The sequence below is a fragment of the Triplophysa dalaica genome, chromosome 12, assembly GCF_015846415.1.
Source record: "Triplophysa dalaica isolate WHDGS20190420 chromosome 12, ASM1584641v1, whole genome shotgun sequence".
In the NCBI taxonomy this organism is placed as follows: domain Eukaryota; kingdom Metazoa; phylum Chordata; class Actinopteri; order Cypriniformes; family Nemacheilidae; genus Triplophysa; species Triplophysa dalaica.
Genome location: NC_079553.1, coordinates 11,360,375 through 11,371,641, shown reverse-complemented (window position 1 = coordinate 11,371,641; position 11,267 = coordinate 11,360,375). Strand labels below are relative to the sequence as shown.

The 11,267-nt window shown below is 36.3% G+C and overlaps 1 protein-coding gene across 1 annotated transcript in view; it reads right to left on the bottom strand.

The window, feature by feature from the left end:
* Window positions 1-1,225: 1,225 nt before the first annotated feature.
* The window catches only part of osbpl3b (oxysterol binding protein-like 3b), a 46,950-nt gene continuing 36,908 nt past the window's right edge, over window positions 1,226-11,267 (bottom strand). The window contains 10 exon segments of the mRNA XM_056762881.1: window positions 1,226-2,204; window positions 2,693-2,815; window positions 3,444-3,570; window positions 3,675-3,819; window positions 5,167-5,311; window positions 6,604-6,682; window positions 6,990-7,053; window positions 7,137-7,274; window positions 10,189-10,433; window positions 10,726-10,819. Of these exon segments, the coding sequence (XP_056618859.1) occupies window positions 2,108-2,204; window positions 2,693-2,815; window positions 3,444-3,570; window positions 3,675-3,819; window positions 5,167-5,311; window positions 6,604-6,682; window positions 6,990-7,053; window positions 7,137-7,274; window positions 10,189-10,433; window positions 10,726-10,819 (1,257 nt within the window). The 3' untranslated portion in view covers window positions 1,226-2,107.

Here is an 11,267-nt window from a genome sequence, read left to right as displayed (position 1 = left end):
TAAGAATATATTCGACTTAAAGTTTCAAACTGTGCAGTTCACTTTTTTCTTCTCTTTATTTAACGACACGTTTTAAATGATCCTGTCTTGGACTATTGACATAGGTTTTAAAAACAAGAACTTTGTGGGACACCACACCAATAAACTTTATTTTATTAATAAGTTATTGTAAAATATCTGAAAGTAATGCCATATGAAAGAGGGAGAGCAGTTGGTTTGGGGGAGTGACAGCATGCGTGGATGTGATAACCTCACATGACTAGAGGGTTTTAATAAATGCCATATGAAAGAGGGAGAGTAGTTGGTTTAGGGGAGTGACAGTCTGCGTGGATGTGATAACCTCACATGACTAGAGGGTTTTAATAAGGATGAAAAAACTTTCGCAAATTTCTGCATTTTAACTACAAATTGCATTCAGTCACAGAAAAAGTAGGAGACAAATTACAAGTTTTCATTTAATCAGCATTTCTAGATGTTTTGTGGCCCTTCTAGCCCAATGTCTGTTGAATTTCAACTAAATTAAACCTCAGGAGTGACATACAGTCATCCAACAGCAATGTGAAAGTGTGACAGCATGACAAGAGACATGAAAACTGTGATACAAATTCAGGTTATCGCATACATTTTTTTTTTAACTTTTTAAGTAACTCCATTTAAATAACAATTCAAAAATCTTATTTTTATTATGTTATCATGTTTTTATTGTTTTATTATGTTAGTTAGCTGTATTTTACAAAGTTATTATGGCTTAAATCAAAACAAATCAACTGCAGTTTGATTGATATAAATTGGAACGCACAATAAAAAGCATTATTTAAAAAAAAAATCTCATTTTGCAACCAAACTCTTCAAATATTATAGATGTATTGATTAAAAGTGAATATGAGGTCAGAACATATACGGATCATCTTTATTTTGACCTGTTTCTCCAGATTGTATTTGATGCAAATAGAAACAATACATATTTCTTTTAATTGGAAATATTGTTAGTAGTTCACCGAATTAAACAAAAATGATCATTTTACCTGAACACATTCCTATAAATAATATATTTTAAAATCAGAAAAACTGATTTTGAAATGGTCTCCTAATTTTTTCCGTGGCTATAAACTGAATAACTCAATTTTGACTAAAATGTCAGATACACCATTATACTGGCTACAAAATGAATCTATGATCAAACATGATCTGTCTTGTTCATTTGGTTTGAAATAAAAACAAAGAATGCTGTTTAAAATGAGACTTTATTGATGGAGAGAGGAAACGCTGCAGTGATCAACACGCAACTACCCCGTCTCCCAAACAATGTATATTGTAGTGCGTGGTTCTGAGTGAAATGTGCACAGGTTACAGGTCAAAGCGTCTGGAAGCTTTAAAACACTGCCAGTCTTCTGAATAAGTTAAGATGAATGAAAGTAATCCGGGACCCTTAAATGTCACATCTTGTTCATTCAAGAATCTCGGATTAAAAGGCTTTCGTAAAATTACAATACTCTTCAACCATACATTTGATTTGATTAAAAGTTCTAGCAAAGACTATTATAAGTATATAATAGTATATAAGGCATTAGACAGATGTGTAATTCATACTCCTAATATACATCATAAATTCATCGACAGTTTCCTTTAAAGAGGTAGACAATGCAGTTTTGTTCTGACAACATACTATACAAAATAAACAAACGTTATATGTTTTAGGCTTGGGTTGTTTAGTTATTTGCAGTACCACATTTAGCCACAAGAGATCACAAGTCAACAGTTTTTCTGTTGCCTTCATAATAAAACAGGAATGTGAACTGGGTCAAGATTGCATCTCTCTCAAACATCAATGAATCCAATTGCATAAAAGACACTACATATAAGCATATTAAGGCAACTGAACTGCTGAGACATTAAATAATGACTGGAGTGATTTGAAATGATCTCATTCTGAGTCAAAGTTCTGTGGTGGCATTTCTTTGTCGCCTTCTCATTTGAGGCCAGTTTGATCGATTTCCTCTTTCAGCATCATCAGCCTTTACTTCACAAGAGGGGTGCACTTTCTCTTGATTCTGTAAAGTTGGCCGGACAATACACAAGCGACAGTGAGCACAGATGACTGTTGGAGTTACCAGAGGACCGGGCAGTCCAGACTGCTGAATCCAGGATCTTTCCGCAAGTCCCAGTAAGTGTTGTTGCTCATCCAGATGTCGTCTTTGGATTTTCTGTTGGTGACACAGCAGAAAATACATGATGATGTGGAGACTTTGTGTAGATAATGATAAACGCAAGACTGATAGACATCAGGCTAAAGCTAAAAACAAATGAACCTATTCTCAGTTTGTTCTTTGAGAAATGTCAAGAAATCAGTTTTGTACAATTATGTCAAAGTGATATTAAAGGGATAGATCTTATATCATTTATTTACCCTATTATTGTTCAAAAAAATATTTTGATAAATGTCTCAATGGTTTTGTGTCCAGTCAATAGGGGCAGTGTATTTCTTTTAAATATCTTCTTTTGTGTTTCCCATGAGAAGGAAGGTCAAACAGTTTTTGAATGCTATAAGCATAAGTATCTGATGAAAGAATTTTCCTTTTTTGGTTGAACTATCCCTTTAAGAATGAAGGGGCTAGATAAGACCCAAATAAAAACTTTCTTTGTTAAAGTAAAATTGTGACGGTGCACATTAAGTAGGACTGTAGGCTCATACTGGAAGAATCGAGGTTGATGTGTCATGTGGTTTTCCTCAAGGACTCTGCGTCTCTCTCTTTGCAGCTGTTCGATCCTCTGTTTCTGCATCTCTGCGGCTTCAATATTCCCCTCCTCCAGTAGCCTGAACGCACACATGATCACATAGTCTCATATGATATTCATGTGTCCTTGAATATACCATAACAGGTGCAGTGCATAACAGATGCAATTATGTCATCTTGTTGTGACTGTGACACATTTATGTCATAAAAAAACGAAGCTGCTAATATAGATGTCAAAAGTATAGCTAAGGTGACACAAAACGGGACAACGTCTTTTCAATGTATTAACATTCAATGATTTTCAATGAATTAAAAAGGGGCCATCAGTTTGGAACATGATGTCGATTAAATGATTATTTATTTTTAGGTTAAGTAATTAAGTGCAGTATTCCTAGACTCATTTATATGAATTATCATACTGGCAGAGGGCTGTAAACACTTTAATTCTTAACTTTCTGTCCCCCCTGATCTAGGATAAATGGTTACATTACTGTTTGTAAGCCTCTTGGAGTATTCAGTGTCTAAAACCTTTTTAATATTTCAATTTTTTTGCCGTGGAATCAAAATTAGTATGAAAATCATTACATTTCACAGTATTTGTACTGACTACCTCTGTAATAAAATTCTGGTCTCATAACGTCCTTGCTTCAGGTAGTAATAAACTTGACTGAGCCAAGGGAATAATTGTGATTGGAAGCAAAGTTTTACCTCTGGTCGAGTCGGAGCCTGGTGTCTGTGGGCGGAAGAAGTGGTTTGGTAACAGGGTCCAGCTCATTTAGCTCCATAGCAAACTTGGTGAAACCATAGTACTGCTCATAGTCAGGAGGCATAGGGTCTGAAGCACACACAAACATACACAATCTTGGTATAGGTGGTTTATGGGGACATTCCATAGGAGTAATGGTTGTGATACTGTGTGAGTTTGCATGAGTTCCTTACTCGTCCTCCAGATGCAGGTAGCAGAGGGTGGGGTGCCACAGTAGATGCCCTCCTGCCATTTCCCAAACAGCTTGTGGACGATCTTCCCTTTGTGGTCTGTGACAGATCCCTCTACCTCATTCATGCTGGAGTTCCAGTACTTTGCCTGCAAAGAACACAAACACCTTGATCTTTTTGTTGTTCTTATACAATTCTGTGGAGCTAATTATTGTGGTAATATTTGTTTTCTTGTAACATCAATGTTTTAGTGTATATTCAACTCAAGAATATTTTGAGCTCATATAATTAATTACAATATATCGGTATATTGCAAAAAAAAACTCTACTTATTAAAAAATATATATATTTTACAATTCTCACTGTCAGAAAATGTTAGAAATTTCTGATAGGTGAGATAAAGCGATATTGGGTGACTAAGTCTGGAACTTAAAAGAAACAAACTATCAAATGTACACGTCTGAAGTTTTGGATGTCAAACTGTTGTTTTGAGCTCAGTGTTATTCCAGTAAATTGCAATTTCTGCGTACAAGTAATAATACCAAAATGTAAAATATTAAACAAAATATTTTTGTTTTTCTTTGGTTACAGTCGTTGGAAAAAAGTGTATGTGATATGTATTCAGCATAAAGAAACAGGCAAATTAAAACGAAATAACTTTTTCAAAACACCTCAGATTAAGGACAAATATGTTAAAAATATAAGGCAAACAATTGCCAAAAGTGCAATAGTAAATAGAGAAATAATAGTATATAACATGAAGAAAGCAGTCTTCTAGCCGCTGTCTACGTGTATGTATGCTTTACTGATGCGACGGCCTTTTGAACTGTGAGATTGAACAGAAAATGCTGGACAGATAGGACTATAAGCTTCATAGTTACAGATTTGTCAGTCCACAGTATTTACTTCATGAAGCTGCTTCTCATGTGTATAATACACAAAAGTACGAGAAATTAAGTTTTGCATGAACACTGTCTTTTATGATAATGCAGTGCATTTTAAATGAATGAATTTGAAAATAATGTGAATGACAGATATGCCTTGCTTGTTATGTAGGAAGAAGAAGACATTGTTTTATGAAACCAGCTCTCTCTTTCTCCTCACCAAAGCTTGACCTGTATTGCTTAAGTATTTCTGGAAGTCTTTGAAGACCTCAGAGTTTAATATCTCCTATCCGAACACCTCAGAGAGTTACCCTATGACTGTCTTGAACGCTATTAGACTGAGGCCTGTCAGACTATGAAACACTGCAGCGTTGAATCAGAATAATAACAGCTTTCAAATACAGCAGATGTTAGCTGTGATGTAAAATATAAATAATAAAAAATGTTCAACTGATTCTGATATTCACAAATTTTGCATCCAGATTCCAAAAGGTGACATGTATAAATAACCTAATAGAATTGTAAAAATGATCACACTTTTTAGACACTCCCTTTGTTTGCCAAGGGCATGAAGACCGGATGAGATTGTATTGGCGATGCAGTTAGCTCACCTTGATGAAGGTGACTTTACACTGGCACTTCTCGCTGTTGGAGTTTTTGATGGAGATTTCGCCGTAGTGCTCGACCCAGCGCTGCCCGCTCAGAATGTTGTGGATGCATGAAGTCACTTTGTTCCATTCATAGTGATCGCCAAAGCTGCGGGAGAGATATGTTTTTGTCGATGTCAGCAATTTGTGTCTCATTCAATTTGAAATGATTTTATGCAAAAGAAGAAAAAGTACCCAGTCATATAATAAATATAAATAAATCACAGCTTTGAAGGATCGGTCGATACAAAAATATTTGACCTGTCGACCAATCAGAATTAAATAATCCAGACAGCAATAACTGGCCACTGGCCATGCTGCTTTCTATTGCCATTACTCATTGTGCTTAGAAACTCATATATTGTACCGCTACTAATACCTACACCTTTTCTGAGATGGAATACAGAGCCCAAAATGGTTTCTCATTCACCTGGAAAAACTAAGCTACATTCATATAGTGAGTGAAATGCATGCCCTTCGTATGCACAGCCAGCTGTCATCATGTGTCATCACAATGTAACTGGCTGCTGTATTCACTTCAGCAGCTCATGCCCCATCTGCTGTCCCGGTGTTTCAAGAAAAAGATAAGAGCTCTATGGTTTTATAAGATCAAGGCCGCTGACAACATCAACCACAGCAGCTGTTACAATTTGGACAGTGCCATCATTCAAAATGCCAATTACCCAGACTTCAATCTGTTCTCACCTCCGTGGTCTCGCTACAAGTCCCAAAGCACGAGAAACAAGACTTTATTACCTGAATTCTGAACCGTCAATTAAATTCTCAACATTACCAACATAACTTGAAGGAGCAGGTGACAGAAAAATCAAAATGATTTATTTGAAATGAAAATGTTTTCACACTCGTGGCATCCTAGGTGAATATGACTTATTGTGCCGAACACAATAAGTGTTGTATTAAATAATATTGTAGCTATTCGTGGTCGAAAAACACTTATATGAAAAGTAGTCAAATGACAGGAGAGAACCATTTCGATTCAATGACTCCGCATTTAAAGTTACCTTGCTTGTATAGTCTGTTTACATTTATCTGTGATGCAACTATCGCTAAATAAGCGCAAAATATTTTCCGCTTTCTATTACAAATGTCTAATAACTTGAATTTGTGACGATGACTATGTGTACAACCACCCTCATAATGCGATTATTATAGGATTTTGGCAATACTGCAGTTCTTTCGTGTACTTTCGTGTACCACATGTTAACGCAATCAATCAATTTAAATACATTCTATAACAATCTAGTGTGACTAAACAAGTCCACTGCAGTGCATTAAAACAAATATCTTTTAACCAACTTTTTAAACATATAATTGTCAAGACCCGAGAGATAGCTTGTGCTCAAAACCATATTTAAGTAATAAATATAGAGAGAAACTTACCCGGGGAGAACCACATGAGTAGTTCCTACAGGAACAATCTCCATGGACTTCCCCCAGAATTTATTCCTCCACCGCACATCTAAATCAGTCATGCAAATAAACATGGTCAAAATCACATCTGCAGATTTTAGAGAGATTACAATCCTATAATCTTAGTTTTTTCATTTGAGTTCTCTGTAAAAACAGTGAATTATTTTTTGCAAATGTATTTAATTAGAAGGAACGCAACAGTTTTTGAATTCAATAAAACAAACTGTAATCCAACATGTTAATTCAACATGTGTGCTATTGTTTCTTAACAAAAGCATTTATTATCAAAAGTGACTCAGAGACAAATCCTAATCTGGCAGGTGGGCAGATTATTGCCATTATTGCTGTGGTGTTACCTTGCCAAAAGATGAAGTTTTTAGACTCTGCATGACACGCTGATATGGGAGGGTGATGGCTGACCTAAAGAATGAAAACAGAGAAGTGGTGAGATCCACACACAAACACCTGTTCACAAATGCAAAGCATAAAAACAGGTGGCCTACCTGTTCAGCCACAAACTGAAAGCCTTTGTCTGGTCTGTCACACTCGTAGGTCTCACCCAATACTGGATTAAAGGGTTTTCCTCCTGCACGGTAGTAACTGGAAGCATAGCCTGACACTGCAAATGTTGCGATGTACACCTACATACAAAATGCATCAGGCTCGATATGTTAATGTTGCCTTTCTAGGGAATGACATGCTTCATTTGAACTTTTATTGAAATGATATTGTTTCTGATATACATCTGAGTGGATATCACCAAAACATTTCAAACTCAGCATGAAATAACACTGGCAGTCCATGTATCATTAGTTGACAGAATATTCAGTGAGAAGAAATGTAGGAGAGGGTTTGATTTCACTCACTTCTGCATTACATAGTGTACCATATATATATATATGAATAGTCTAATTTGCTGTGCGGCTGTAGTGTTATACAATTTTAATTTGCTAATTACTATGTAATGTCAGCTGACATTTTTTATGAAAGATAAAAAACATTTTTTTTGGAGAAAAACATGTACAAACATGTACATTGGAGACAAAACATGTACAACAGTTCTATATATTTAACAAAGGGCAGGACTTTCAGCTAAATTACTGGTAATACAGGAGAGGTCCATTTCTCTCCTTCACTGCTTTTGTCTCTTATACTGTAATTAGATTGAATTTACATCCTGAAAATCTAAACCGCTAGTTACTGAATGAGGCATTAGTGCAATGACAATTCAAAGTCTGCAGCTCTCATTTAAAGTAAGAGAGGATCTCTTTCCTCCTCCGGAGACAATGACGCTGCAGCGTGTGTCACTGGATACAGTAAAGTGCAGCGGACTAGAGCACATTTTCAGACAGCAAGAATCATTTCTGAACAATATTCATCCACTTATGAGCAATACTGGATCAGACGGGTTTCAAAAGATTGACTCTACTCATGGACAATCACATCAGGCTACTAAAGACTAATGTACTGTGACATTATAAATCAGACAATGCCTGTGTCTGAAGGGCCACAAATCGATTTGGTTAGCCAAACAAAGTCCACAGAGTGTTTTTATGTTGTCATACTGTAAGTGCTGTCATGAACATTTTTGTTTTGTTTGTTTAGTGTAGAAAGTTATTAAAAAGATCTATAATAGTGCCTATTTTTGTATATTACAATATTCTGTTTTTGTCAAATTGAATTATTATTAAAATAAATATTATGTTATTATACATATTAGGGATATTCCACCACGGAAACCGCTTTACCGCTTGTATCACTCCGCCACATAAATCAGACTTATGAAACCAAAGTAAAACACGTACATTTGGAAGTGTCTCAGTCACCTGAACAAGTCGGTTGCGGCTCGCCATATAAACAGAGAGAGAGTGAGAACTTGCTGCAGTAAACAAGTGCATGTTTACATTAAAAAATAATGGAAACTCTCACAGTGCAATGGAAATTACGAATTATCAGTGAGTGTTCTTTTACAGTCATTCACATGCATGTCCTGTCTCATTATTTCTCCACAATAACTTCACTAAAGCAGCACAGCGCAAATTTAAAAGACGTGACGGTTTGGAATCAGTAACGGGGGTTTGTTTTAATGTATGCTTGGCTGGAATTTGTGGCAGAAGAAAGTAGTTCTCCATTTCCTTTAAAAAAAAGGTTTTAAAGACACTCCGATGTTGTTTCTGGTTTCTAATCACAGGCATTCTAATAATACAGAACCTCATCACACTCATATTCAAGCAAAATTTCATCTATATCCTACATATATGTATATATTACTTGCTGTCAAGGCTTATAGACTGTTTCAGTGACAACAACATAAAAAACTTTGTGTCACCCAAACTATTGAGTAGTTTTAATTGAATACAATTTATATACAATAACATATGAATAAAAATGAACTTTAATATAAATTAAATATCAAATAAATTGTTATACTACAACCAAACACAGACCGGAAGTAAACTTTGGGCCAGGCGTCCGATGAAACTGTCTATAGAAGCAGTTTTTTCCTGCATACAAAATTCCTGTATTTTACAGTACTGTATATACACTCACCTAAAGGATTATTAGGAACACCATACTAATTCTGTGTTTGACCCCCTTTCGCCTTCAGAACTGCCTTAATTCTACGTGGCATTGATTCAACAAGGTGCTGAAAGCATTCTTTAGAAATGTTGGCCCATATTGATAGGATAGCATCTTGCAGTTGATGGAGATTTGTGGGATGCACGAAGCTCCCGTTCCACCACATCCCAAAGATGCTCTATTGGGTTGAGATCTGGTGACTTTGGGGGCCATTTTAGTACAGTGAACTCATTGTCATGTTCAAGAAACCTATTTGAAATGATTCGAGCTTTGTGACATGGTGCATTATCCTGCTGGAAGAAGCCATCAGAGGATGGGTACATGGTGGTCATAAAGGGATGGACATGGTCAGAAACAATGCTCAGGTAGGCCGTGACATTTAAACGATGCCCAATTGGCACTAAGGGGCCTAAAGTGTGCCAAGAAAACATCCAACACAATATTACAACACCACCATAATTGCATTAATGAGAAATTATACAGGTGTTCCTAATAATCCTTTAGGTGAGTGTACATCTTTTACTGTATATTGAATTCTAATTATAGAGACTGATTAAATAATTATGAGGAAAAATATGATTGTTCAAACACCACTGCTGAAATCTAATGATGCCTTAAATCTGTTGTACAGTATATAGCTGCTTCCTTAAACCTTGTATCTCCATATTTCATGATTATTTTTCTCACCCTTTGTCACTGGGTTTTAGAAAAGTGTCCAACAAATAAAAAGGGGTTTAAACATTTTTCCACTTCCTGAAAAACAGCGAATTTCAAAATCAGAACTTTCAGAAGGACAGCAACACATTTACATTTACATTTATACAGTAAATTACTGGATGCTGTTCAGGAAGTTATTTTATTTTTAAATAATAAGAATTATAAGTTAAGGGAATGAAAATTTGAATACATGGAATATATGTTTTGTATCCAAATATTTCTCAATGGTGGAATGTTTACTATAAAATGTTTGCCTACCATACGCTCAAATGGATCCTGTGTGTTTGCGGCCCGGTCGAGTAGTTCGCTGTACTCCAGTTCCTCACACAGTCTCTGCAGTGTATTGAGGGGTTCGTTGAGTTGAACAGGCATGGCCACCTTTGACAGATCCTTTCCAATGTTGTTCTTTAATATGTGCCACAGACTGATGTTGCTGGTGTTGGGGCTGGGAGAGGGAAGACACAACCGCCTCTGTTCCAGAGCACAACCATTTTCCACAAAACCTGATGAAGAAATTATGTATTACTTTATTTGGTTTATTAAGGATACGATGGCTGACCAACAGCACTTTTCTGATTAGGCAGGTGCAGCTTGAAAAGATGTCTAGAGAGCTGAAAACCATGATAGGGATCAATGTCCAAAATACAATTTCTGCTGGTAACCAGCACACCATCAGTAGGGCTGGCCATGTTAAAATTGCCTGTCTCCTACCAAACTCACAACCTTCTGTAAAACAGCTCACAAAATTTTTCAATGAAAGCAAATTATCTGTGAAAAAATGTGCGGGATTCTCACCTGTATTGAGCCTCTCATTCTCCACGTTGTTGCTGAAGTTATCCATGGACACATTATCACTGATGTCGCTGATATATGAGTCATCTTCTGAAGCCTAGCAGGAAACCACACATTATCATTACAGCTGTTTGCCTCTCTGACAAAATAAACACATCTCAGCCTATCAACTGACCATCTACCAACTGAAAATCATGAAAAGACATGATGGATTCGCTCCGCACCCACAAATAAACAACTTTACTATGAACACTTAAGTATGTTTGTACACATGGCAATGACTTAGTGGGTTTCCAGGGTACTAATTCTCACACTAGCGAAACTTGTATCTCTTTAGATCTTCGTGGCGTATTTTTAGAAGAAAACAATTATCTAATTTTCATATTACTTCTGCTACAGGAACTCCCTGGGCAGGTCCGTCTCAGTGTAAGGCAGACGGAAAGTCAAGGAGGCGGGTCTGTGGATTGTCATCCGTGGCACATATTGCACGTTTAATATAATTATGCCGTTCCTCTGTCTCCTAATAGGTGTCAGGGTAGTGTCTG